At 46.2% G+C, this 26,451-nt stretch overlaps 1 protein-coding gene across 1 annotated transcript in view; it reads left to right on the top strand.

Annotated features, from left to right (window-relative positions):
* VSIG10L (V-set and immunoglobulin domain containing 10 like) overlaps positions 1–25,643 on the top strand; it is a 38,114-nt gene extending 12,471 nt beyond the window's left edge. The window contains exons 4-11 of the mRNA XM_084815288.1: positions 1,615–1,905; positions 5,110–5,367; positions 6,916–7,191; positions 9,273–9,560; positions 15,024–15,146; positions 21,126–21,187; positions 22,955–23,086; positions 24,152–25,643. Of these exons, the coding sequence (XP_084671414.1) occupies positions 1,615–1,905; positions 5,110–5,367; positions 6,916–7,191; positions 9,273–9,560; positions 15,024–15,146; positions 21,126–21,187; positions 22,955–23,086; positions 24,152–24,235 (1,514 nt within the window). The 3' untranslated portion in view covers positions 24,236–25,643. The remainder of the gene's footprint in view (positions 1–1,614; positions 1,906–5,109; positions 5,368–6,915; positions 7,192–9,272; positions 9,561–15,023; positions 15,147–21,125; positions 21,188–22,954; positions 23,087–24,151) is intronic.
* Positions 25,644–26,451: the final 808 nt, after the last annotated feature.

The raw sequence follows: 26,451 nt of genomic DNA, 5'->3' as shown, positions 1-26,451 counted from the left end.
CCAAACTACATATTACAACAGAGATGTGTGAATGCATCTCTAAAGTTTCTGCACATAGCAGTGGAAGGGGGTAATCTGGATTGAGGCAATAGGATGGGGTGTGGGGGAGAAGGAGAGTTTAACCTTTTCCCCGTCATCTTATTCTCCCAATAAAAATTGCACCTCCCTCCCACGTGCTAGTAAAAAAAAAAAAAAGTGTACAGGCATAGCCTGTTTACCCATAGATATTTTACTACTGGGGGAATAGCAGCTTCTGAGGGCAATTTTCATGTGGAGAACAGTGTGAGGGGAAAGGATCTAACCCAACCCGATGGCAATGCTGGCTGGGAATTATGGGAGTTGCGTTCCAGCACATCTGGAGGCACCAGTTTGGGAAAAGGGTAACCTAACCGTTCTCTCCCATGCGCCATGGTCCTAATCCAAATTGTCCCCCTCATAGCAGCTATTTGCAAAAAAACAGAACAAAAGCAAAATTTTGAAAGCGGGGTTGTTGAACCCTTCCACTGGCCCCATCTCTTTACCCTGACCACTAATCATTTGGTGGTTTTTATTTCATTTTATTTATTTCATTTGTATGAAATAACAATAGTTGAAGCTCTCTGGGTGGTTCACAAAAATTAAAACCACAAAGTACAGCATAAAACAAAATAAAATATAAACGTTTAAAACCACAATGTAACAGTACAAGCAGAATAAAACATGGTTTTCTGGCTTTTGCATGTGTCCATCCCCCCCCCCCCTCCAACCTTTTGAAAGGATGACATGTCTTTCCTAAAACTTAGTTACTGGGCAATAAGAGCTTTAAACTAAAATACGATTGGAATTTTTTTTTGTATTGCTGATCCTTCCCCTTTTTCCTTTGGTCCTGCCTCCTTTTTGCCTTCAGCTCCTCCCACCACTGGAATGTAGGCCCCAAGAGCTTCTCTGAAACTGAATTTGGCCCCTGGGCTGAAAGAGGTTCAACACCCCTGCTTTAAAACGGCGGAGATGCATTCATGTAACTCTGTCATAACGTGTCATTTGGCCCTGATTTCATCCCGATGCTACTAATGAGTCTGAAAACTCTAGACCTTCCCGACTTCCAAGCCAAGGGTGATGTGATGTCAAGAAAAATCATCCATCCCTCCTGTTCACAGGCAGTTACTCTTCCCCCGCCTCCTCCTCCTGTGCAGGTTGCTGGTGAAGATCAGGCAGTCCACATAATGGTGTTTTTACACACCAACGTCAACTGTGCGACGGCGCCGTGCAAAACTGTAGTGTGTGCTGGTTGTGGCTGGCGGTTTCTCCGCATTTTGTGGGAGGAAGAGGTGGGGGAGAAATAGCCCAGCCGCAAACGGAAGCAGCCAGGCAAGCCAGCCCAGCAAGAAGCTCTTTGCATTCTCAGATGGCTGGGCAAAAAGACAGACCATCAGGCTGCCTTTCTGCTGCTAAATGGCCACTCTATCAATCTGAATTGCTCCATTCGTCAGGGAGGTCATAACCTGGATAACCAAAGTCGGGAGGAGAAGGCAGGAGTTGGGCCTGACAGACAGATTGGCTGTTGTTTCTTTTATCTAGGAAATAGACATTACATCGGTATGGTATGACATGGCTGTGCTGTTTCAATCCTCCCAGATGGCCCGGAGACCCCGACAATCACCATCTCGTCATCAGAGCAGGACTCCTCCGACACTGGCAGTTTAGTCCTGGTGAACAGTACTGTGAACCTAACATGCCTGGCACCATCTGAGCCGCCAGCAAAGATCTACTGGAATGTGGCAGACGCTGAGGACCTCTTTGTGCCTTCCTTCCCTGTTCTGCAGCTCCCTAGAGTGCAGCTGACTCAAGCCGGGCCATATTCCTGCCTGGCCATCAACCAGCGCACCGAACGGCGCGTTCGAAACACTCGCCGTCTCAACGTTGCCCGTTAGTTGAATTTGAACTGGGTCCTCCTTCACCACTAGGAGGTGCTAATCTCAAGGAAACCAGCCAGAGCACCCATGAGCGTATCTATCGAAAGGTTTATAGCAGTTTCACTCTCAGGGGCTTCCCCAAAAAATTCTGGGAATCCTGATTTGGGGTGTCTCTACATTAAGCAAAAAAAAAAAAACCATCCTTTCAGGAGCTTCCTGCTTTCGGTTTCTTTGCGGGATTAGGGAGGGCTTCTTTACAGGGCAGCCACCTGGTTTGAACGGAGGGAGTGCCTCTCTCCTTCCCTGGCATGTGTGCAAAGGAGCTGGGGGGGGGAGTCTTGTTTTCATAGCTTGCAGCCCCCAGGAAACCTCTGGCTTACTTCTGAGATTGTGCTGTAAGTCTGCAATCCTTGGCACACTTATGTGGGAGTAAGCCGCATTGACCTCAATGGGACTTACTTCTGAGTAGACGTAAGATCACCCGGTAAGCCTGCACCCCTCGGCATACTTACTCAGGAGTAAGCCCCTCTGAACTTAATAGAGTGCTCTGAAACAATAGAGGACGTTGCTTCTGAGCTTGCAGGGGAGGGATCGGATGTGTCTCCCTTCGTTGCAGGGAGGCATTTTACCCGCTTCTCCCTCCAATTGAGAAATGCAGAGGCAGGAGTCGCAATCAGCAGAGGATTCTTGCCCTCACACCTGTCAACTCTGCTCGGGTCTCCTTCCGTGCAACCCCAGTACCATCCTCAATGCCTTCATTATCCTGACTGCACCCCCAACAACTGAAAACAAACACCCACAGCAGGCAGACACAGAGGTTTCTTCCGCTATTGGAGAATTTCACAGGGAGGTCATGGCGCTCCTGTTCCGTGGGCTGAGAAATGTACCACATTTTTTGCATTTGAGGAAAACATGAGATAGGCTGGGGGAAATTGCGGGAGGTGCCCTGGACAGTAACTGCATCATGTAAAGAGCCTGCAAACTTCCAAGAGAGAGCCATATCAATAGCAGAATAAAAGGCCTGTGTGATGAACCCATTGGTATGGGCACTAGCTTTCCCTGTTAGAGATCCCTATCCCCTCTCAAAGAAATATAGCTCCCAAAGTTTCCTGGGGGGGAAGGAAAGACCCACTGAATTCTGTGATGGAGACATGCCCTTCCTCTACAGTGGAATTGGGGTACCTTTTTTTTCCCTTCATATGGAGGGACGCATATTCCAGAAGAATAATATGTCAAGGGACATATGCTGGTAGTGGGCAGGGATTACGTTTCCAAGTACCCGATGGGATGCAAGTATTACTTGCCGAAGTGCCCGATGAGGTGGGTAATAATAAAAAAGTCTAATAAACTCTGCTCCTCTAAGCAAGCATTGCACTTGGTGTAGAGGCGGGATATTACACTACCCATGGCAGGAAGCATAGAGGTGGTGAACTCTGAGAGGAAGAACAGCATTGCTTCAGCAGTCGTGTGTACATGTCCTAACGGTTGGAGACAGCGCACGATGGTGCTGTCAGGACTTGAGTCCTTTGGGAGTCTTGAACTGGCTGCTTGAGGGATGTGAGGTGGAGATTCAGCCTTTTCCCCACTGCCCAGCTCACTGCTGAGAGACCAGATGCACTACCCAAGGAAGCATCTTCACTAGCAATGAAACTAAAATGTCTCCCCACTTCAGCAGACCCATGCCTAGGCTGTGAAGGGGGGGGGGAGTTTTGTCAATTTCTTGAGGAGGGGAAGGTGGGAGAAACATGGGGCATGGGCTTACCATAAAGGCTGCCTCTGCCTTCATGGTAGGCCCCCAGCCTCTTGAAATATTTCAAATTCTTCCCAGCTTCCCCCCAAAATCTTTTTTCCCTCCACTTTTCAACCACCCCACCCCAATTTTTTTCAGAGAAAGCCTCTCCCCAAAATTTTGATCTGCTAGTCTTTACATCAGCTTCCCCAACCCTGATGTCCTCCTGATGTTGTGGACTACAGCTCCCAGCATTCCTGACCATTGGTCATGCTATCTGGGGCTGATGGCAACTGAAGTATGATACATCTGGGGGAAGACTGGTTTATATCAATAGGTACCTGTGTGGTGCCATTGATGCCTCCTGAACCAACCCGTCACCCTCCAGATGTTTGGACTACAACTCCCATAATCCCCAACCACTAGCCATGCTGGGTGGGGCTGATGGGAGTTGTAGCCCAAAACATCTAGAAGGTGGGTTGGAGAAGGTTGCTATCGAGACTTCTCCTGCATTCAGCTTGCTCGCTAAGCTATTCTGAAAAAATGAGGAAGCTCTGACTTGCTGACTATGGATCACTTTTACCTCTTTCCCCCTTTGCCTCACCCTGTCCTGCCCTCACTGTAAAAGGAGATGGTTCTGGTTCAGCATGGGTGAAACTGGAGAACTGAGAATAAAACTGCCAATATCATACTGCCGTTATACAAATCTATGGTGCGACCACACTCGGGATACTGTGTACGGTTCTGGTCACCGCACCTAAAAAAAGATACTGTAGAGCTGGAAAAAGGGCAACTAAAATGACCAAGGGGCTGGAGCATCTCCCCTATGAGGGAAGGTTACAACACCTACGATTGTTTTGCTTGGGAAAAAAAGGAGGGTAAGTGGACTGGAGACACGATAGAGGTGTGCAGAGAATTATGCATGGTGTGGAGAATGTAGGTAGGGAGTCTTCTTTCTCCCTCTCTCATAATACTCGAACCCAGTGAGGGTCATGCCATGAAGCTGATTGGTGGAAGATTCAGGACAGATAAAAGGAAGGACTTCTTCACACAGCACGTAGTTAAACTATGGAATTCTCTACCACAGGATGTGGTGATGGCCACCAATTTGGATGGCTTTAAAAGGGGGTTAGACAAATTCCTGGAGGAGAAGTCTATCAATGGCTACTAGGCTTGAGGGCTATGTGCTACCTCCAGTACCAGAGGCAGTGAGCCTCTGTACACCAGTTATTGGTGGACATGCGTGGGAGGGTGCTATTGCGCCCATGTCCTGGTTGTGATTTCGTAGTTGACAGCTGGCTGGCCACTCTGGGAACAGAATGCTGGACTAGATGGACCTTTGATCTGATGATCCAGCATGGCTCTTCTTATGTTCTAATTCAGCACATACTGTTTGAATATCATTTCCTTGTTAAACAAATCTCTCCAAATCCAAGCTATCTGATGTGCATGAATACATGGCTCAACTCTTTCTTCTTCTTCCCTTAGAACAACCCTCTGGGTCTCCCCGTTGCTCCGTAACTTCAGCGGACAATGGAACTGCATTGCTTTTTGCCTGCTCCTGGCCTGGGGGGTCACCTGCTCCCCATTTAAGCTTCCAGGGGCTCCCTGGACACATGGAGGAAGTCAGTGCTCCCAGCCTGGAGCAACAGCTGGTCTCTCCCCTTCCAGCTGGGCTCAGTGGGAACAAGGTCACCTGCCTGGGACGCCATTTGACTGGGCAAAGCAACTGCAGCTTGGTTCCAGGTAAGATGAGAAACGACTGAACTAGTTAATGGCTGTTCTGCCAAAGACTGCTGCAAGGGGAAACCGAAGGCAGGAACTTGGTGACAGGGCCAGAATGATCTAAGATCGGGAAGTGAAAGGGTGCTGGGTGGGTGGGTGGGGGTAGGCTCCTGTTGGAAGTGTGCTGAGTTAGTTATAGACAGTATGGTGTAGTGGGAATAGTGTTGGAGTTGGACCAGAGAGAGTTAGGTTCAAATCACCAGCCAGCTAGGAAGCTCAGTGAGTGATAGGTCCAGTCACTGCCTGTCATCCTAATCAACCTCACAGGGTTGCTGTGGGGAATAAAAATGGGACAGCTCCTTTCATTATGGGTGCAGAACCAGGATTCCCCAGATTGCAACACACTCTTCCCCTGGCCCCATGCCCTTTCTCTCGACCAACGATTGGTTGGTGGCTTCCCAGTTTTCCTCAGTTTTTCCCATTCTAAAAGGTTGAAATACCTCTCCCAAGACTTAGTTACTGGCAAGAAGCACATTAAGCTAAAGACTGCTTGCATTTTGGCTCCGCCCCTTTGCCTTTGGCCCTGCCCACCAATGGGATGCGGCCCCCGAGAGCTTCTCTGAAATGGAATTTGGCCCTTGGGCTTAAAGACGTTCACCCTCTGCCCTTGATTGTTGCCTCGAATTTGTTGGGGGAGAAGTCACACATGGAATGGATAATAAAGAGGCTCACTGAACCAAAATACTCACCATACCAGGGAATCTCAATGCCTTGTGGTTACCTATTTATTTTTATTTATTTTTTATTATTAAATTTATTAATCGCCCATCTGGCTGGTCACCCAGCCACTCTGGGCGATGTACAACATACAATAAAAACAGTTTAAAACAATAAAATTCTACAATAAAAACATTTTCTAAAATACCCTAACCCACCCCAAATGCCTGCCTGAACAACAATGTTTTTAATGCATGGCGGAAGCTCATTAAAGAGGGGGCATGATGGAGTTCCCTAGGGAGGGAGTTCCACAGAGTGGGGGCCACCACAGAAAAGGCCCTCTCCCTTATCCCCACCAGTCTAGCTGTCCTGGCTGATGGGACAGAGAGAAGGCCATCCGAAGCTGATCTTGTTAAGCGGCCTGTCTGGTGCTGCTTTACCTATCATGTAAAGAAAAGAAAGAAAAAGGCAGCAGTGTTGACATCTGGGCCAAAATTTGTCACCATTCAGATTTTGTGAATATTTTTGTTTACCAAGACAGCCAGTGCGGGGTAGTGGCGAGAATGTTGGACTGGGAGTTGGGAGAGCTGGGCTCTAGTCCCCACTCAGCCATGGAAGCTCACTGGGTGACTTTGGGCCAGTCACAGACTCTCAGCCCAACCCACCTCACAGGGTCGTTGTTGTGAGGTTAAAATGGAGGAGAAGGAGGATTATGTATGCCACCTTGGGTTCCTCAAGGAGGAAAAAAGGTGGGATATAAATGTAATAAATAAATAAATACATAAATAGATAGATAGATAAATAGATAATTAATTAATTAATTAAATAAGAGATCTTGCTCCCCTTCCACAGAAGCCCCCACCAGGGTCTCGCTCTCATTCCAGACCTCCAGCGACACTGAAGGGCCAGTTTCCATACAGTTGCATTGCCAGGGCACCTTCAACCCAGTGGAGATTGACTGGTTTCAGGACAACCAGTCTCTGATTCCTGCCAGAGGTCGTTATCAGCTGAGCCCCGATAAATCACAACTCACCATCTGGAACTTCACTGCCCCGAAGGACCTGGGGGATTACAGTGCCATCTGCTCCAATCCAATGGGGTCCCAACGCTCCAACCTCACCATCATAGGTGAGATCTTTGCACCGGCGAATAACATAGAAGTTCAGGTCTCGGATCAATACTGCCTGTAAACAGGAGCCTGGGGGTGGACTTGAAAAGAGTGTCAGTTTTGCTTTTTCTTATGTTCAGATTTTTCAGATCTCTCGTTCTTTCCATCCCCAACGTATAGACATTTCTGAATTTGGGTAAATCAAAACTGAAATGAAATTCTCAGCCATTGGCACTGGCCAGATTCAATGCTATTTTCAGCATTGGAGAGGACCATGTTGTAGTTGCCTGACATATAACTGTTAAAGATGAGAAGCCTGTTAGAAAAAGAGGTAGCAACCCTAATTCAGCAACACCAACATAGTTGGATACACAAGGATTTAAACCCAGATTTTAAAGAACTAAACACTCAAAGCCCTGGGCTTGGATGGACAAATCGGTCAGTTTCACTTTCTCCCACATTCATTTTTTTTTTTTTAAATCTTAACTTCTTTCAAAATATAAATACATTTGCAAATGTTAATAAATTCTTATTAAAAAAACTGAAATGAAATTCTCATCCATCCCTAGTAGGTAGTTACCATTTTGAATTCTGGCAACAAGGCACCAGAAACTACAAAATACAACAACTTTGAATAAGGGGCAGGGATGCTAATTTTCTAGATGGGGAAGTGGGGATAGACACCCAGCAAGCCTTTTATATCATCCATTTCCTACCCAAGGGAGCGGGGAGGTGTTGAGTGACAGGGATGGATCCAGGTCTGAAGGGGCTTTTAGCAAAAGTACTCTTTGGTGAGACCTGTCTTATCTTGGTGGGCCCCAAGCTTCCCTTAATTTATTTCCCATAATGTCCCAGAGCAAGGTTCCCAAGCTTTTTGGATTACTGGGCACATTTGGAATTTGGGGAGAGCGTTGTGGGCACTCTCATAAAATGGCTGTCACAGGAGGTGCCCCGTTCATGAAATAGCTACCATGGCGGGCAAGGCCGGTCACAAAACATTCATATCCCAGATGCCAAACTGGTAAGACTAATAGGAAAATAACTTCCCTAAGAACCGAAGTGCATGGCAGAGGTGGGGTCTGAGCTGCAAAACACGTACTCACACTTTTGAATCCAAATAAAGATCTGGAGGGCAGCACTTTGCTTTGCAGCATCCCAGTGTCCCAGATAATAATGATGATGGTGATTGATGATGATGATGAAATAAAAATTAGGAGGGGCAAGGAGCCTGGTGGGTGCCAAGAGAGATATCGATGGGCACATTGATGCCCATGGGCACCATGGTGGTGACCTCAGCCCCAGAGGGATGCTGCTTCAGGGACGTTGGAAGGAATTAAAATGGTGGGTGGTTTTCAGGCCCAGTTGCCTGGTGCAGCGGACCCCTCCCCCCATGTAGGTCTCAGGGCAGCAGTGCCCCGGCAGCTGGCTGTGGATGCTGCCAGCCGGATCCAGACCTCTCTGGTGGGGGTCTCTGGACACTCTTCACATCACAACAACCAGCCAATTCCCCCTGCCCTGCCATTGCCCAGACCCTTCTCCCGCGCCTAATTAGTCAAATGAAAAGTGATGGGCCTCAGGCTCAATGAAAGGCCCTTCCTCTGACCCAGAAGTCCTGCTCTGTAAATTTTAAAAGGGTGGTGTGTGGGCTCACTGCAGTCATCAGTTGGAAAAGGATGCTCTCTGCTGATGATCAGAGGTGCTCTTTTCCTGCCAGCCCTCCCTCAGCTGTAAGAACAAACGAGCCCAGACAGTCCATGACCCAATAGTTGCAAGACCCAATAGCATCATCTTCCAAAAAGGGACGTGTATTTTCATCCAGCAAGGCTAATGGCAGTTCTGCATCTGCGTGTGTGTGTGATGTGGGGGTGGATGAAGTGATTTAGATCAAGAAATGGCACAGTGGGGAAAGGTTACGCACACACCCCGCAGCTTCTCCAATTATAATCACACACATAACCCTCTGGCAACTTTAAAGTTCAAGGGGGGAAAAAACACACATTAGGGGTTCTGATTGCTGATCTCCTGCATCACGTCTGTTTTGGCCCAGAGCAGAGACCCCGTGTAGAACTATATCCACTGTGAATTTTCTCTCTCTTGGCAGGCCCCTCCATCACTGACTGGACTCTGTCTTCTGGGCCCCATCCTGGCTCTGCCTCCTTGTCCTGGATAGTTCCAAATGGATCTGTGGTGACCAGTTTCTGGATCCAGGTGCAAGGCCCTACACAACACCGTTCTGCTGAAGAATGGAAGACGGTGGAAGTCCTAGGGGCTACCAACCGATCCACCACTATTATGGGATTGCAGCCCCAGACTCCATACTCCTTCCAAGTTGTGCCTCGTTTGGGATCGCAAGCTGGGAATGCTTCTCATGTTCAAATCCTCCAGCCAAGTACGTATTCCTGACTTTAGGAGACACGTGGGCCGTAATGGTTTGGGTTTTGGAGGAACATCTTGCAAATAGGTTTAGGGCGCAATCCTATGCAGGTTTAGACAGGAAAAAGTCCTACAACTCCCAGCATTCCCCAGCTAGGATGGCTGGCTGGGGAATGCTGGGAGTTGTAGGACTTCTTTCTGTCTAAACATGCATAGGACCGCGCCTTAGAAAAGTTAGCAGCCTGCAACAAAACTTGCTAGTGCCCCCCCCCCCACACACAACATACACACACACACAGCTCATGTTTAAGGAAAAGAACTTGCACAAAACTAACTTTAGTTAAACTTCTTAAGCTGCTAATGTTTACATACAACTCCATTGCATTCTTTCACAGCGACTTAACAGGATAAGATTTATTTCTACATCTGTGTTGCATCCATTCCTTCCAATGGGTATTTCGTGGCATTAATTTCAAGAAGGAAACAAATTCTTATGAAACATTGATACAGCGCTGACCCCAGGTGGCCTCAGTCTTCAGAGGGAGAGAACAGGGGTGAAAAGAAGAAGGGAAACTATAGCGGCATGGAGCCAAAGTAGCATGGCAGCATGAAATGTCAGACTGTTGACATAATATTACTCGATTACTCGAATTACTTCGAGTGATTACTCGAAGCCAACATGGATTTGTCAAAAACAAGTCCTGCCAGACAAATCTGATCTCATTTTTTGATCAAGTCACCTCCCTTGTAGACCGTGGGAATGCTGTAGACATCATATACCTCGACTTCAGCAAAGCTTTCGACAAAGTGCCCCATGATATCCTGATGAGCAAACTAGCTCAAAGTGGGCTAGATGAAACAACAATCCAGTGGATCCACAGTTGGCTACAGAATCGGACTCAAAGAGTGCTTATCAATGGGACCTTCTCAAGCTGGGGAGAGGTAACGAGTGGGGTACCGCAGGGCTCAGTCCTGGGCCCAGTGCTCTTCAATATTTTTATTAATGACTTGGAGGAGGAGGTGCAGGGAATGCTGATCAAATTTGCAGATGACACAAAATTGGGAGGGATAGCTAATACTTTGGAAGACAGAAACAAAATTCAAAGTGATCTGGATAGACTGGAGTGCTGGGCAGAAAACAACAGAATGGCATTTAATAGGGACAAATGCCAAGTTCTGCACCTAGGAAAAAGAAACCAAATGCACAGTTACAAGATGGGGGATACATGGCTCAACCACACTACGAGCGAGAAGGATCTTGGAATTGTCGTCGATCACAAGCTGAATATGAGCCAACAATGTGATGTGGCTGCAAAAAAGGCAAATGCTATTTTGGGCTGCATTCATAGAAGCATCGCTTCCAAATCCCGGGAAGTACTAGTTCCCCTCTACTCAGCACTGGTTAGGCCTCATCTGGAGTACTGTGTCCAGTTCTGGGCACCACACTTTAAGAAGGATGCAGACAAGCTGGAGAGGGTTCAAAGGAGGGCAACAAAGATGATCAGGGGACTGGAAACAAAGCCCTATGAAGAGAGACTGAAAGAACTGGGCATGTTTAGCCTTGAGAAGAGAAGACTGAGGGGAGATATGATAGCACTCTTCAAGTACTTGAAAGGTTGTCACAGAGAAGAAGGCCAGGATCTCTTCTTGATCATCCCAGAGTGCAGGACACGGAATAATGGGCTCAAGTTACAGGAAGCCAGATTCCGACTGAACATCAGGAAAAACTTCCTGAGTGTCAGAGCAATACGGCAATGGAACCAATTACCTGGGGAGGTGGTGGGCTCTCCCACACTGGAGGCCTTCAAGACGAGGCTGGACAGCCATTTGTCAGGGATGCTCTGACTTGGATTCCTGCATTGAGCAGGGGGTTGGACTCGATGGCCTTGTAGGCCCCTTCCAACCCTACTATTCTATGATTCTATGATTCTAATATGGAAGTTAGGGCGAGAGCCGTAACTTGCAATGCCCATGCTTTTTGATGCTTGATGGAATTTGTATGATCCTTAACTCTTCACTTAAACCAAAGGGTTTTGTTTTTTTTATTGCAGTCTGAAAGGGAGAAAAACTATGCTCCGGTTTACAAAAGCTTCCCTGTTTGGTCACCGGAAGGTGATGTTTGCTTAGCACAGGCAAGTGCCTGTTACAAGCTTGGAGGAAAAGCAGAAAAGTCGGGTTTTATAGTATTGAATGGAGACAAAGGCAGTGAAAGTGCTCTAAATGGCTTAAAATAGTTCAACACCAGCACTAAGCATTCACACCTACTGCTTTTAAAAAAGCACTTCACAGCCATTTAAAATGCGTTACCGTGGTTGTTAAAAATGAGGATATTTAACATAAAATAGGGCTTCACCAAATGTTCTCATGTTCTAATCTTGAGGTCAAAAGTACTGCTTTCAGAGGTTCAGAAATATTTCCCCCCGAAGGCCCTAAATTATGCAACTCTACACTTCTGTTCACTGTCATTGTTTCCCCAATTTGCTTTTACTCTGGTACCATTTCCCCCTCTGTCTTCTTCCTTGGTCTTCTTCCATGGAATAGTCGCATGGGTGATCCCAGCCAATTGGGGATTATATAATGAACATGATAGATTTGACCGTGTGATGACATCACTGGAGGCAAAGTAAGCCAATTGAGAGCGAGGGGGATGCTTCCTAGCAATATAAAAGAGTTAATGGAATGACATCATTAACTACATAGTCAATCATATTTGGTTCCATGATGATGTCACTAAGGGCAAATGAAGCCAGTTCCAAGTGAGCGCAATGCTTCTTGCAAAGGTATTTGCAAAAACACTTTTGCAGCAATCACTGAAAAATTGCTAAAGGGGTTGTTTTTCTTAGCTGCCCAGTACATTCATAAAAAGTCACTTGAGCTCAGTCCTATTATAAATTCAGATTATGTTTTCACTACTCTTCGACATTTTCAGATGCAGGACCTGTATTCAAAATTAAACATACATTTCCTTAGTTATGTATATTTTATTTTACTTCCAGATTTTTTTCATCATTTAGATTTTTTTAAAAAAAAATCATGAAAAGGCAAGGAAGAGAGGGAAGGAAGGGGCATAGAGACATTTCCAGTCTTTTCTCTTGTGCTATAAGGGCTTGAAACTTGCTTCGTCTTCTTTTTAAATAAAGCCGCTATTCTCAGAATGTTGAATGCCATTGATAGTATGGCGGCACACAGATCTCATTAAAATCGTTGTGTGAAACTAGAAATGAATCATAGAATCATAAGGAAGGCTGAGCGCCGAAGAATTTATGTTTTCAAACTGTGGTGCTGGAGAAGACTCTTACGAGTCCCCTGGACTGCAAGGAGGTCAAATCAGTCCATCCTAAAGGAAATCAACCCTGAATGCTCATTGGAAGGACAGATACTGAAGCTGAAGCTCAAAAATTTTGGCCACCTAATGCGAAGAGAAAACTCTCTGGAAAAGACCCTGATGCTGGGAAAGATTGAAGGCAAAAGGAGAAGGGGATGGCAGAGGATGAGATGGCTAGATAGCATCACCGATGCAATGAATATGAACTTGAACACACTCCGGGAGAGAGCGGAGGACAGGAAGGCCTGGCGTGCTATGGTCCATGGGGTTACGAAGAGTCGGACACAACTTAATGACGGAACAACAACAAAAAGGGTTGGAAGGGGCCTATAAGACCAGCAAGTCCAACCCCCTGCTCAGTGCAGGAATTCTCAGTGCTTGGATTCCTTTAAAAAAAGCCCTTTGCAGATCCAGCCATCCCACCGTTCGTTCATTCATTCATTCATTCATTCCCTCCGTTTTTCCTCCTTGAGGAACCCAAGGCGGCGTACATAGTCCTCCTCCATTTTATCCTTACAACAACATCCCTGTTTGGTGGGTTGGGCTGTGAGTCTGTGACTGGCCCAAAATCACCCAGTGAGCTTCCATGGCCGAGTGGGTACTAGAACCCGGATCTCCTGACTCCCAGTCCAACACTCTAGCCACTACACCATGCTGGCTCTCATGTAGGGATGTACGAAAGTCACTTACCTTTTCGCAGATGTGATTTGTGGGGGGGGGGAGGCGCTCCATCCCTCCCCCCAGAATCCTCAACGGGGAGGGAGACGATCCGGTCCTCCCCCCCAGAATCCTGCCCGGCTGGCTCCGCTCCACGGCAGCTCTGCGGAGCAGCCGGCCAGGGCCATCCGCAGCCGGAGTTCCGGCCATGGACTGGCTGCTGTGGACGCAAATGGCGGCCACCATAGTAGCCGCCATTTGCGTCCAGCCAGGCTGCCGTGATAGGCTACATAAGTATTTACGTAGCCTATCACAGCTGGCAAATAAACAACAACAGTGTACTCAAATGGCGGTGGCTGCCATTTGCGTTCCCTATTTTTCACCGTTTTAGCCTACGCAAATATTTATGTAGGTTAAAAGGGCAAAAAAAGGGGAACGCAAATAGTGCCCACTATGCTATTTGCGTTCCCCCTTTTTTTGGCCCTAATAGCCTACGTAAATATTTATGTAGGCTAAAACGGTGAAAAATAGGGAATGCTAATGGCGGCCGCTGTAGTCGCCGCCATTTGCATACGCTGTTTTTTTTATTTTTGCCTGCTGTGATAGGCTACGTAAATATTTACCTAACCTATCACGGCAGACAGCAGATGCAAATGGCGGCTGCAGCAGCCAGTCGAAAGACCAGCCGCCGCTGGAGCTGCCGCCACCAGAACATCCGCCCCAGGTAAGCTTCGTCCTGGGGGGGGATCCGTGGGGGGGCGGGGGGAGGCCGTTCCGCCACAGATTTTGGGTGGCCGAATGCCAGAATTCTCTGCCATCCCTACTCTCATGCTTTCAACCCAGGTAGAAAGGTTTTGCCCCCTTGGGCAATATGACCTTTCCTGACTCATGTGGTAAGCAGAAGGTGACCTGTGGTGCCTGGTGGAGCAGTTTCCTATTCACCCAGTATGGTGTGAATATGGTCCTCCATTTAATGTCCTGCAGAGTATTTTGAAGGTCTACTGTGGGGCTAGGCATGCCCTTCAGATGTTTTGGGATGCAACCCTCATCAGCCCCAGCTAGTATGGCCAATGGACAAGAATTATGGGAGTTGTAGTCCAAATCATCTGGAGGGCACCAGTTTGCCAACCCCTGGTCTACAATTTCAAGGAAAGCCTCTGTGTGAGCAGATTCCTGGTCTTCAAAAATAAGTCCAGTTCTAGATTCCTTGACAGACATCATAGAGCAGTGTTCTCCAGCCCAATGCCTTCCAGATGGCTGAGAATTATGGGAGTCATAGTCCAACACATCTGGAGGGCACCAGATTGGGGAAGGCTGGTGTAGGATCTAAAATCAGAACAGGGGAGAAAATGTCTTGGAGTCTTGGCAATTTCAATTTCTCCATCTTTGGAGGTGGAGGTGGAATTCAAGAGCTCCCCTGTGAGGGTTAAGGCAGAACAGAAGTTAGGGCTCCTGTCATTCTAATCCTGCTGATTTTCCTCTTTCTCTGCCTTGCAGACTCAAGGCTGAGTGCCAGTGCCATTGCTGGAATCGTGATTGGTTCCATCTTTGGGATGCTTCTGATCGTCGCACTCCTGGTCTTGCTGATCTGGCTAATTTGGCCGATCTGCCTCCGGAAAGGTAGGTTATACACTGAGCCAGTCAAATACAGAGAGCGAAATGTGTTGATAATCTGATGTTGGCCAATTAGGAAAAAATTAAAAGCATGAAACCAGATATGGGTGTAATCAGCTGGCTTGCTTTCAGCCAAGTAGAGTCAAAACATGACATTACTATGTGGGCCTAGAGTAAGGATATATGGATTTTGTTTTGTCTGTGTTTCATGGATTGTTAGGTATCTTTCATTCCATTGTCCAGTCATTGACAGAACTGGATGTTTTGTAGGAAGATTTTGTTGTATTTGTGCTAATTCACATATGCGATAGTGCACACTTGAGCACTCGTGCAAATGTGCTAATCTGCAATAACTAATACACATTAGCACTAATGTGCATTAGTTATTGCGAATTTGTGCAAATCTCCCAAAACTGAAAAAAAGAAAGAAAAATGCATAAATCCTCCCCCACCCCCCAATCTGCATTTTCATGCTTGAACCTATGGGAGATAATGTGTATTTTTGGTCAGTGGGTTTTCGTTTCTTCATATTTTTGTATGATTAATTTGTGTACAATTCCTGGAAAGTTTTAAAAAAAAAAAAGTCCAGATGTCTGCAGAATCTGTGCAACTTGGAAAAAGCTGATCTGCTGTGGAATCTGTAGGTTGGATTCATAGAAATCCAAACTCATTTGAATCCATTGCTGATTTCTCTGGCATCCCCATCCTAGACCTACCAGGTTGGATCCAGTATCTTTTGCTGGAAAATCAGGTTCAAGGAACTGAATCACTGACATCCTCAACCATGGGTATATCTGTAGGGTGGAGAAATGTAATTATCCTCTTTCTAGCCACAGGTACAGGGTTATTGAATGTATAACCTAGTCCAGCCTTCCCCAACCTTGCCTTATCCATATGGGTTGGACTGCAGCTCCCATAATTCCCAGCCAGCATGGCCAGTGGTTGGGAATTATGAGAGTTGCCGTCCAACCCATCAGGAGGGCACAATGTTGGTGGGGAAGGGTGTTCTTTTTGTTTTTGTTTTTACCCTTTCTTCCATTTCCTTAATCCTACCAAAACACTTGGAAAACTTGGAAATAAGATGCAGTCTTAAGGTGTGTGTGTGTGTGTGTATATATATATGTATGTATATATATATATATATATATATATATATATATATATATATACACACACACACACACACACACACACACATACACTAATGCCCAGAGTATGGGAAACAAACAGAATGAACTTGAACTCTTAATACGGGAGGGAAATTATGACTTGATAGGTATAACTGAGACTTGGTGGGATGACTCTCATGACTGGAATACAGCAATTGAAGGATATAACTTGTTCAAAAGGAACAGGAGGAACAGAAAGGGAGGTGGGGTTGCACTGTATGTGAAAAATACGTATCTCTGCACAGAAATACAGGAGGATGAGCTTGGTAGCTCTATTGAGAGCATCTGGATCAAAATAAATGGAGCAAAAAATAAAAGGAACCTGGTGGTCGGAGTCTACTACCGGCCACTCAATCAAGGAGAAGACGAGGATGAAACTTTTGAAAAGCAAATAGCTAATGTTTTAAGGAAGCATGATGTAGTAGTAATGGGGGACTTCAATTTCCCCAATATTGGTTGGGAGACAAATTCTGCAAAACATGGCCCCTCCAGGAAATTCCTGACTTGTGTGGCGGATAACTTCCTCCTACAGAAAGTAGAGGAAGGAACTAGAGGATCGGCTATCCTTGACTTGATCCTAACCAACAGAGATGACTTAGTGGATAAAGTAGCAGTTACAGGAACTCTGGGGGAAAGCGACCATGTACTTGAGTTCTTGGTTCTAAGGGAAGCAAAAGCCGAGTGTAGTCAAAGGCGTACCCTGGATTTTAAGAAAGCTGATTTTAATAAACTCAGAACAATGATCTGTAAGGTCCCATGGCAAGCGACTCTAATGAGAAAAGGAGTCCAAGCTGGGTGGGAGCTTTTAAAAAAGGAAATTCTCAAGGCACAATCACAAACAACTCCAACAAGAAGAAAAGGTGGAAGACAACAGAAGAAGCCAATGTGGCTTCACAAAAAGCTTAGGGATGACCTGAAAACAAAAAAGGTCACATATAGGAAGTGGAAAGAAGACCTAGTAACAAAGGAAGAGTACAGGCAGGTAGCACAGAATTGCAGGGATGGCGTCAGGAAGGCTAAAGCTGAGAACGAGCTGAGGTTAGCGAGGGAAGCTAAAAAGAACAAAAAGGCTTTCTTCAGCTACGTGCATAGTAAAAGGCAGAGGAAAGAAATGGTTGTTCAGCTATTAAATAAGGATGGCAGAATGATAACAGATGACGAAGAAAAGGCAGAGGTGCTCAATTCCTACTTTGGCTCAGTCTTCTCCCAAAAGAGGGTCTATGACCCCCCTGGCAAAGGCGAAGTACAGGCTGAAGGGGCAGGATTGCAGCTTGAGATCGATAGGAACACCTAATTACTTTGAATGAGTTCAAATCTCCAGGGCCACATGAACTGCATCCTAGAGTAATAAAGGAACTGGCAGAAGAACTCTCAGAACCGCTGTCTATTCTCTTTGAGCAATCATGGAGGATGGGTGAAGTGCCAGATGACTGGAGGAGGGCTAATGTTGTCCCTATCATCAAAAAGGGTAAAAAGGAGGAACCTGGGAACTACAGACCACTCAGGCTGACATCAATCCCTGGGAAAATTATTCTGAAGCAGATGATAAAGCAATCCATCTGTAAGCACCTTGAAAACAATGCAGTCATTACTTGAAGCCAACATGGATTTGTCAAAAATAAGTCCTGCCAGATTAATCTGATCTCATTTTTTGATCAAGTCACCTCCCTTGTGGACCGTGGGAATGCTGTAGACATCATATACCTCGACTTCAGCAAAGCTTTCGACAAAGTGCCTCATGATATCCTGATGAGCAAACTAGCTCAAAGTGGGCTAGATGAAACAACGATCCGGTGGATCCACAGTTGGCTACAGAATCGGACTCAAACAGTGCTTATCAATGGGACCTTCTCAAACTGGGGAGAGGTCATGAGTGGGGTACCGCAGGGCTCAGTCCTGGGCCCAGTGCTCTTCAACATTTGTATTAATGACTTGGAGGAGGTGCAGGGAATGCTGATCAAATTTGCAGATGACACAAAATCGGGCAGGATAACTAATACTTTGGAAGAGAGAAACAAAATTCAAAGTGATCTGGATAGACTGGAGCGCTGGGCAGAAAACAAGAGAATGACATTTAATAGGGATAAATGCCAAGTTCTGCACCTAGGAAAAAGAAACCAAATGCACAGTTACAAGATGGGGGATACGTGGCTCAACAACACTACAAGCGAGAAGGATCTTGGAATGGTTGTCGATCACAAGCTGAATATGAGCCAACAATGTGATGTGGCTGCAAAAAAAAGGCAAATGCTATTTTGGGCTGCATTAATAGAAGCATCGCTTCCAAATCCCGGGAAGTACTAGTTCCCCTCTACTCAGCACTGGTTAGGCCTCCTCTGGAGTACTGTGTCCAGTTCTGGGCACCATACTTGAAGAAGGATGCAGACAAACTGGAGAGGGTTCAGAGGAGGGCAACAAAGATGATCAAGGGACTGGAAACAAGGCCCTATGAAGAGAGACTGAAAGAACTGGGCATGTTTAGCCTTGAGAAGAGAAGACTGAGGGGAGATATGATCACACTCTTCAAGTACTTGAAAGGTTGTCACAGAGAAGAAGGCCAGGATCTCTTCTTGATCATCCCAGAGTGCAGGACACGGAATAATGGGCTCAAGTTACAGGAAGCCAGATTCCAGCTGAACATCAGGAAAAACTTCCTGACTGTTAGAGCAATACGACAATGGAACCAATTACCTAGGGAGGTGGTGGGCTCTCCCACACTGGAGGCGTTCAAGACGAGGCTGGACAGCCATCTGTCAGGGATTCTCTGACTTGGATTCCTGCATTGAGCAGGGGGTTGGACTCGATGACCTTGTAGGCCCCTTCCAACCCTACTGTTCTATTCTATGATTCTATATGAATGATGCAGTTTTAAGGAATAAGATGCAGTCTTAAATATATAATTTTTATTCTGTCTGTCTGTCTGTCTGTCTCTCTCTCTCTCTCTCTCTCTATCATAGAACTTGAACTTCTCAGGATGTTGAATTCTGCAGCCAGTTCCAGTTTCTGCTCAGCTTGATTGTGCATACCTCATATGCTATTATTATTTGACATAAAAGTCCTTGCTGTTCTTCATCCAATCACACGCATGAACATCTGATTTTACCTGTCTGTACCGACAAATCTATACACTATGGTCTGGCGTTGGCTTGTCGTTCCCTCTATTTCCAGTGTTCAGGTGTGAGTGTCATTGCTTATGTAGCCAAAATGGCACCACCCATACACAAGAGGGAGGTACCAGCAGACTGCAAGAGTTTTTAAAAATCTCGAGGGGAAAAAAAAAACTAAAGTGAGGGGAGGGGACCTCCAAAACAGCCCAATCTGGACTGAGTATGTTCAGTGGCCACTGAATGCTGCCTGGAGGGATAGGGAGATAAAAATCCAGGAAGGTGGGAATGGAATGGAATATCCTGAAAGAGGGCATGGATGACTGACTGGAACAGTGAACAGGAGCGCTTCTCACTACAACATTTTGTTACAGATCCTACTTGTAGTAACAACAACAACTCAGAAGGAAAAAGGCTCCTCTCGTCCTGTAGTGACCCGACCATAGATTAAGGGGATATAGGCAGGTATCCCCTTCATGGATCACTGCCTTGTTGTGGCGAAGGGGCTTGCGTAACTCAGTGAAGCCATAAGCTATGCCATGCAGGGCCACCCAAGACGGACAGGTCATGGCAGAGAGTTCTGACAAAATGTGGTCCACTGGAGAAGGAAATGGCAACCCACTCCAGTATTCTTGCCAAGAAAACCCCATGGAACGTATCACAAGGCTAAAAGAGATGACGCCGGAAGATGAGCCCCTCAGGTCGGAAGGTGTCCAATATGCTACTGGGGAAGAGTAATGTATGGCTGTGAGAGCTGGACTATAAGGAAGGCTGAGCGCCGAAGAATTGATGCTTTCGAACTGTGGTGCTGGAGAAGACTCTTACGAGTCCCCTGGACTGCAAGGAGGTCAAATCAGTCCATCCTAAAGGAAATCAACCCTGAGTGCTCATTGGAAGGACAGATAATGAAGCTGAAGCTCCAATATTTTGGCCACCTAATGCGAAGAGAAAACTCCCTGGAAAAGACCCTGATGCTGGGAAAGACTGAAGGCAAAAGGAGAAGGGGACGGCAGAGGATGAGATGGCTAGATAGCATCACGGATGCAATGAATATGAACTTGAGCACACTCCGGGAGAGAGCGCAGGACAGGAAGGCCTGGCGTGCTATGGTCCATGGGGTCACGAAGAGTCGGACACGACTGAACGACTGAACAACAACAACAACAACAACAGGCAGGTATAGCTGAAGGGGATCGGTGCAGGTAATCAGAGCTTGGTTGTACACACAGCTAAGAAAGGTAGGGGAGGAAAGGAGTGCCTTCTCCTTGTCCTTGTTCCTTTTCCATGTGGTATGTCTCTGGGTACTCAGAGATGGTCAGTCTCGCAGCGGAAAGCTGTAATGATGTTGATTCTACCTCTTGCAGCAGCCAATGACAAGAAAGTTCCCCCAACACGCCCTGAGACCCGACAACACTACAACATTTTGTTGCAGATCCTGCTTGTAGCAACAACAACAACAACAACAACTCAGAAGGAAAAAGGCTCCTCTGGTCCTGTAGTGACCTGATCATAGATTAAGGGGATAGGCAGGTATAGCTGAAGGGAATCAGTGTCAGCTTATCAAAGCTTGGTTGTACACACAGCTCAGGAAGGTAGGGGATGAAAAGAGTGGCTTCTCCTTGTTCCTTTTCCATGTGATATGTCTCTGGGTACTTAGAGATGATCAGTCTCTCAGTGCAAAGCTGTAATGATGTTGATTCTACCTCTTGCAGCCAATGACAAGAAAGTTCCCCCAACACCCCCTGAGACCCGACAACACTACCTTTCACGCCAGGTGAGATGAAATGAGGTGTGAGTACATTTGTGTGTATGGGCGGCAGGGGTGAGGGTGCGGAGTTGCTTCTGAGAAGAAGACAGAAGGCCATGGTGCTGCATGGACTGGTTGTGAAACTGACCTTGGGTAGGAGGTGCCATTAATGTTCACTGGATGTTTCAAAGGCAAGGGAAGATTTGATGACATAACCAAGATCAAGCGGTGTAGCTTTCCCAGGATTGTACCAATTTAGTTTGCAAATGAATACTCCCTCATGGGGGCAGGAGCTGGGGGTAAGAGGAACTCCCTGCACATGGAGAATTAAAATGACAGAAGCATTTAACCTACCTTCCTTGCTGACATTCTAGTTTTCTACATGTAGAATGGAGTATTCAAATAATGTACAATCCTTCACCTGCAGACTGAAGTGGTACATTCCAGGAAAAAGAACCTGTTGCCACTTGTTTCTGTTAATGATATCAAACCAGCTCTTAAATTCTGGCACAGAAAATTGCCTCCTGAACTGAATTGTGGCTTACAGACCCCAGTCTCTCCTCTAGGTAAAATTGCCACCTTGTATCTGGTAGGGTACCCTAAACTACTTCACAAGAGACAGAAATTCGACATCCCTTTCCAGCACTGCATCCACATGCCAAGATAAGCTGAACCTCTTGAATTTCTGACTGTCAGAGATCTGTTAAAAGTCAAGGATCCCTGCGACACAAAATGGGCGACAACTCTACCTGTTGATGATACAGGGGCTGTATAAATCCATCCCTGGATTTTCTCATCTCTTTAACTCACACCTGAAGGCGTTGACTCATTTCATTGAAAAGGACTGTTGAGATGATGCGAGGTGAATGAAAGCTCTGCCTATGATGTTTAATCTGTGACGGCTTGCTCACTCGTGCACTCATGTCACCACTGAATGGTGTCATTTATTTTATTTTATTTTATTTTATTTATTTATTCATCCATCCATCCATCCATCCATCCATCAAGCCATAAGTGTGCAAGTGGGAACTGACCCTCACAAGTGCTGCTGTTAACCTTTAAGCCTTTGACAGGTTATGACTGGGGTATCTGAAGGACCATTTTCTCCTGTATGAATGTGTTTCCGGGGCCTTCTCTGAGTGGCCCCTTCTGGTGAGGTGGGTGGCTAATGGAGAGGGCCTTCAGAGTGGTGATGCCTTTTCATTAGGACAGTCAACAGATAGGAATATAGGAAGCTACCTTATACCGAGTCAGACCCTTGATCCATCAAGCCCAGTTCTGTTGACACTGACTGGCAGTGGCTCTCCAGGGTTTCAGGCAGGATTCTTTCCTAGCCCTACCTGGAGATGCCGGGGATTGAACTTGGGACCTTCTTCTACATGCAAAACAGGTGCTACACCACTGAACTATGGCCCCCTTACCTCTGTGCGACACCTTCATTGACAACATTTGGGCACCAGGATAAAACTTTCCTTTTTAACAAGCCTTTTGGTTGATGGATTATGTTATGTGGTGCTTTATGGATGCACCGTTTTACTGCTCGGGATTTGGTGAGGGAGGGGAGTGTTGAGTGCCGTTGAATGATTTTTCACTGCTGCTTGTCTTGTTTCTATTTGTAGGTGTTTAGTACTTTAATTGCTTAATGTTACTGTAGTTTATGTGTGTCACTCACTTGGAGTACATATGTAGAAAAACGAAAACTAAATACCATAAATAAATACATGATCGGCCCCATGGTGAGTGAAACCATTTCTCTCTCTCTCTCTCTTTCTCTCTCTCTCTCTGCCATTTCAGTTCCCAAATGGTAACAAGCTGGAACCAAGTGACCCTTCCTGGGGCAATCCTCGTTGGTCATCAGGAGACTCGGACATCTACACCATCACCTATGAGGAACACCTGCGCAAATACGGTGCTCCATCCACCTTGGTAAGACCTGCAGCAAACGCCCTGTTAAGCCATAGCACAAGGGTGGGCAACTTCTGGTCCTCCAGATGTTTTGCCCTACAACTCCCACCATCCCTCACTATTGGGCTGTGCTAGCTGGGGATGATGGGAGCTGTAGGCCGAAACATCTGGAGCAACACAAGTTGCTCTCCCCTGGTATAGCAGCTAAATCGGGTTGTAAGAAGGCCAGGGCATGTTCTACTGCTTCTACACCACCATCTGGTGTCCTGCAGCATCAGCAGCATCGGACCAAGGGGGATTGTCCTCTGCAGAGTGCCTCCCAGCCCCATTCCCTTATTTCAGCCTCTCCCAACCTGATGCCTTCCAGATGTTTTGAACTTCAACCAGGTTAGAGAAGGCTGTCTCATTACTTATTTTCTACACAAAACGCCCTCGAATATCCTCTTGCTAGCACAGAAGCTCGCCTTGTCAGTCGCTATCTGCTGAACACCATTCCTGTGAGACACCCCCTTCCTGTGGTCATCCCCAGCCAGCATGAGCCACAATAACTGGGTGTGTGTTTGTGTGTGTGTGATGGGACTTGTAGTTGAACACATCTGGAGGGTACCAGAGTTGAGGAAGGCTGCTCTAAGCTGTACCCATATTTCATTTAATTTATTATATTTCTATATTGCCCCTTAGCCGAAGCTCTCTGGGTAGTTCACAAAATGTAAAAACTCTTAAAATACATTATATAAAGTATAAAACCATTCATGTAATGACATAGAACAAACAGAACACACAACAACAATATATATCTAAAACAATTTAAAACAATCAGCTGGAGAGAATCAAAGAGACTCCTTATCTAAATGCCTGAGAGAAGAGAGCAGTTTTAACATGGTACCAAAAAGATCAGAATGTTTGCACCAGGCGGGCCTCGTCAGGGAGAATATTCCATAAATGGGGGGGCCACCACTGAGAAGGTCCTCTCCCTTGTTGATGCCCTCTGAGCCTCCTTGGAGGAGCCTCCTGGAAGAGGGCTTTAGATGCAGAGTGTATACTTCTCTGACCCCATTCTCTCTCACTCCTCCCAATTCTCTCCAGCCTGTGAGTCTCAGGGACAGCAATTCTCTTTTCCCGGCTGTGAAACCTGGCCATAAAACCGTGCGCAGTGCTACCCAGGTTTGATGTTGTGAAGATCCATCTTGTGACTTTGACTCAAGAGCAAGCTGTATGCCAATCATGATGGCCATCGATATGGGACCCAGGCATCCAAAAATGGAACCATGCCTTCTTCCCACAGCTTCATCAGTAAGGCCACTGGGGGTGGGAACCAGGCTTCTGAAATTAGAACCTTGGCTTCCTGGCATAATCGTGGGAACTGAGCACTCCAGGGGGGACCTAGCTGTCTCAAGCAATAAGCTAGCTAATCAAGGTAAGGGGAGAGTTGGGTAAGAGGACCCAGCCGGATTAATTTTGTGTAGGTTGAATACGGAGGATTATTTCTGGGCTCACTTGGAATGGAGCACCCTACAGAGCAAGCTGCGTTGATGGTATGAAACAGAGGGGCACCCATCAGGAGCAAGCTGCTGAGGGCAAAACACTATAAAAACAAACAAACCCTGAACTCACCTTGCAGCAGAAGATGGAGTCCAGGAGAGCTCCGATGCTGTACAAGAAGTGTTTGGACTGGAAGCAGATAGAGGGTGTCTCTTTGAGGGGTTGGGGGGGGGGAGCTCTTTGAGTGGCCGAATTAGAATGTGCCTTTTTACGAGACCATTTCAGCACACAAAGCTTCTTACATTGGAAGGCTGTGGTCTTGCATCTGCCAAAGCTCTCCTTCCTGTTATCCAAAAGCGTAGGGCTGGGGTCGTGCCTCATATTGGAGTTGTGAAATCCTGCCAGAACCCTCTGTTTTGGACACACCCAGCAACAGTGGTGCTTCTTCCTTGAAAAAGGAAGGAGAAGGTCTGTCTTCTGCATTTGGGCTAGTTTGGAGGAGGTGATCCTCCCACCCTGAGAGGGTAAGGAGAGAGCCTGTCTTCCTGGGACTTCCTCCCTGAGGTGTAGCATTGCCATCCAGCCTGGTCAGCTGAGTTTTACCCAGATTCTAGGTCTGCCACCTGGGGCCCATTTGCACCTTTAGCTGTCCCAGATTCCATGCATCCACCCTATCCTGTCCTCAAAAGGCCATACTACATATTACGTTAACTGTGTTGTGTGTAGTTCAGCCTGATTTCTTTACTTCAGTGTAACTATGCATGAACCCAATTTGGATCTGGACCAACACACACTAGGACGGGAGAATTAAAAATTTCCCACCCCCAACCCCTGATAGCAGGGATTAAAAAGGGGGGAGTGTGTGACTTCCTGGTTTGAGCTGGACTGACAGGAAACTGGAACGGGTGTGTCCTTCTTCATGTCGGTGGGAGATAACGGGATGCTGGTTTTGCTGGTTTGTTCAAGTATTGTGGGTGTGCTGTCCTGGCAGCATGGGGATGCATACATTAATTGGTTTATGCCCACTTCCTTCTGTCGAATGGACCTCTTCCATTCTTTTCTGTTACAAATATACAATTGCTAATTCTGCACATTCATTCATTTGTATCTGTGTGAGAAATTCTCAACAGTCGAAAGGGGTGTGGAGGGGTGATTTGATACTCCACTTAAGTTTTGTACAATGAGCTGGAGTCATTGCTCAGGGGGCTGTCTGCCATTTCGAACAATGCTGATAGGAAGAAATCAGCATTGTTTAAAAATGCAGACAGCAACCCCTCCCCTCCAGCTCATTGTGTTAAACCAAAGTAGAGTATCAAATAAACTCACTGAAGATGCTTCACGTAGTTGCTCTTCAGAAACAAATATGAATTCCCCTTATGGCCAGCACAAATGGGGGCTATATTTGTAAGAAAATTAGAAATGTGTTATATATTAACACAGTTTTAATTTTCTTAGTAATGCAGTCCCCTTTGTGTCAATATTAACGAGAGTTCTTATTTGTTTCTGAACAGCAATATGAAGCGTCTTTAATGGATTTCTTCTTCAGTAGTGTAATTAAGGTGGGGCGACAGAGATGCAACCTGGATAGGGATAGAAAACAACACCCAAAACATGTAATACAAGGACAGTTGTTAAAATAAACTTTTCAGTATGGGTTAATCAGTAGTGTAGTCAAGGGGGAGCTCAGCTCTTCCACTTTTTTTCAGAGCAGGAGTACTGACTTCATCTGGCAGATCAGTATTTATTATTTCATTTCTATACTGCCCAATAGCTGGGGCTCTCTGGGCAGTTTACAAAGATTAAAAACATTAAAAATACAATATACAGAGATTAAAAACCATTTACATAAAAACACATGAGCAGAATATACGCAAAAGAAACATCTATCTAAAACAACTTCAAAC

The sequence above is a fragment of the Heloderma suspectum genome, chromosome 10 (genome assembly GCF_057233095.1).
Source record: "Heloderma suspectum isolate Gila_16-S chromosome 10, 16-S_ref, whole genome shotgun sequence".
Classification (NCBI taxonomy): Eukaryota; Metazoa; Chordata; class Lepidosauria; order Squamata; family Helodermatidae; genus Heloderma; species Heloderma suspectum.
The sequence above is the reverse complement of the archived record's forward strand: the minus strand, read 5'-3'. Positions and strand labels throughout refer to the sequence as shown.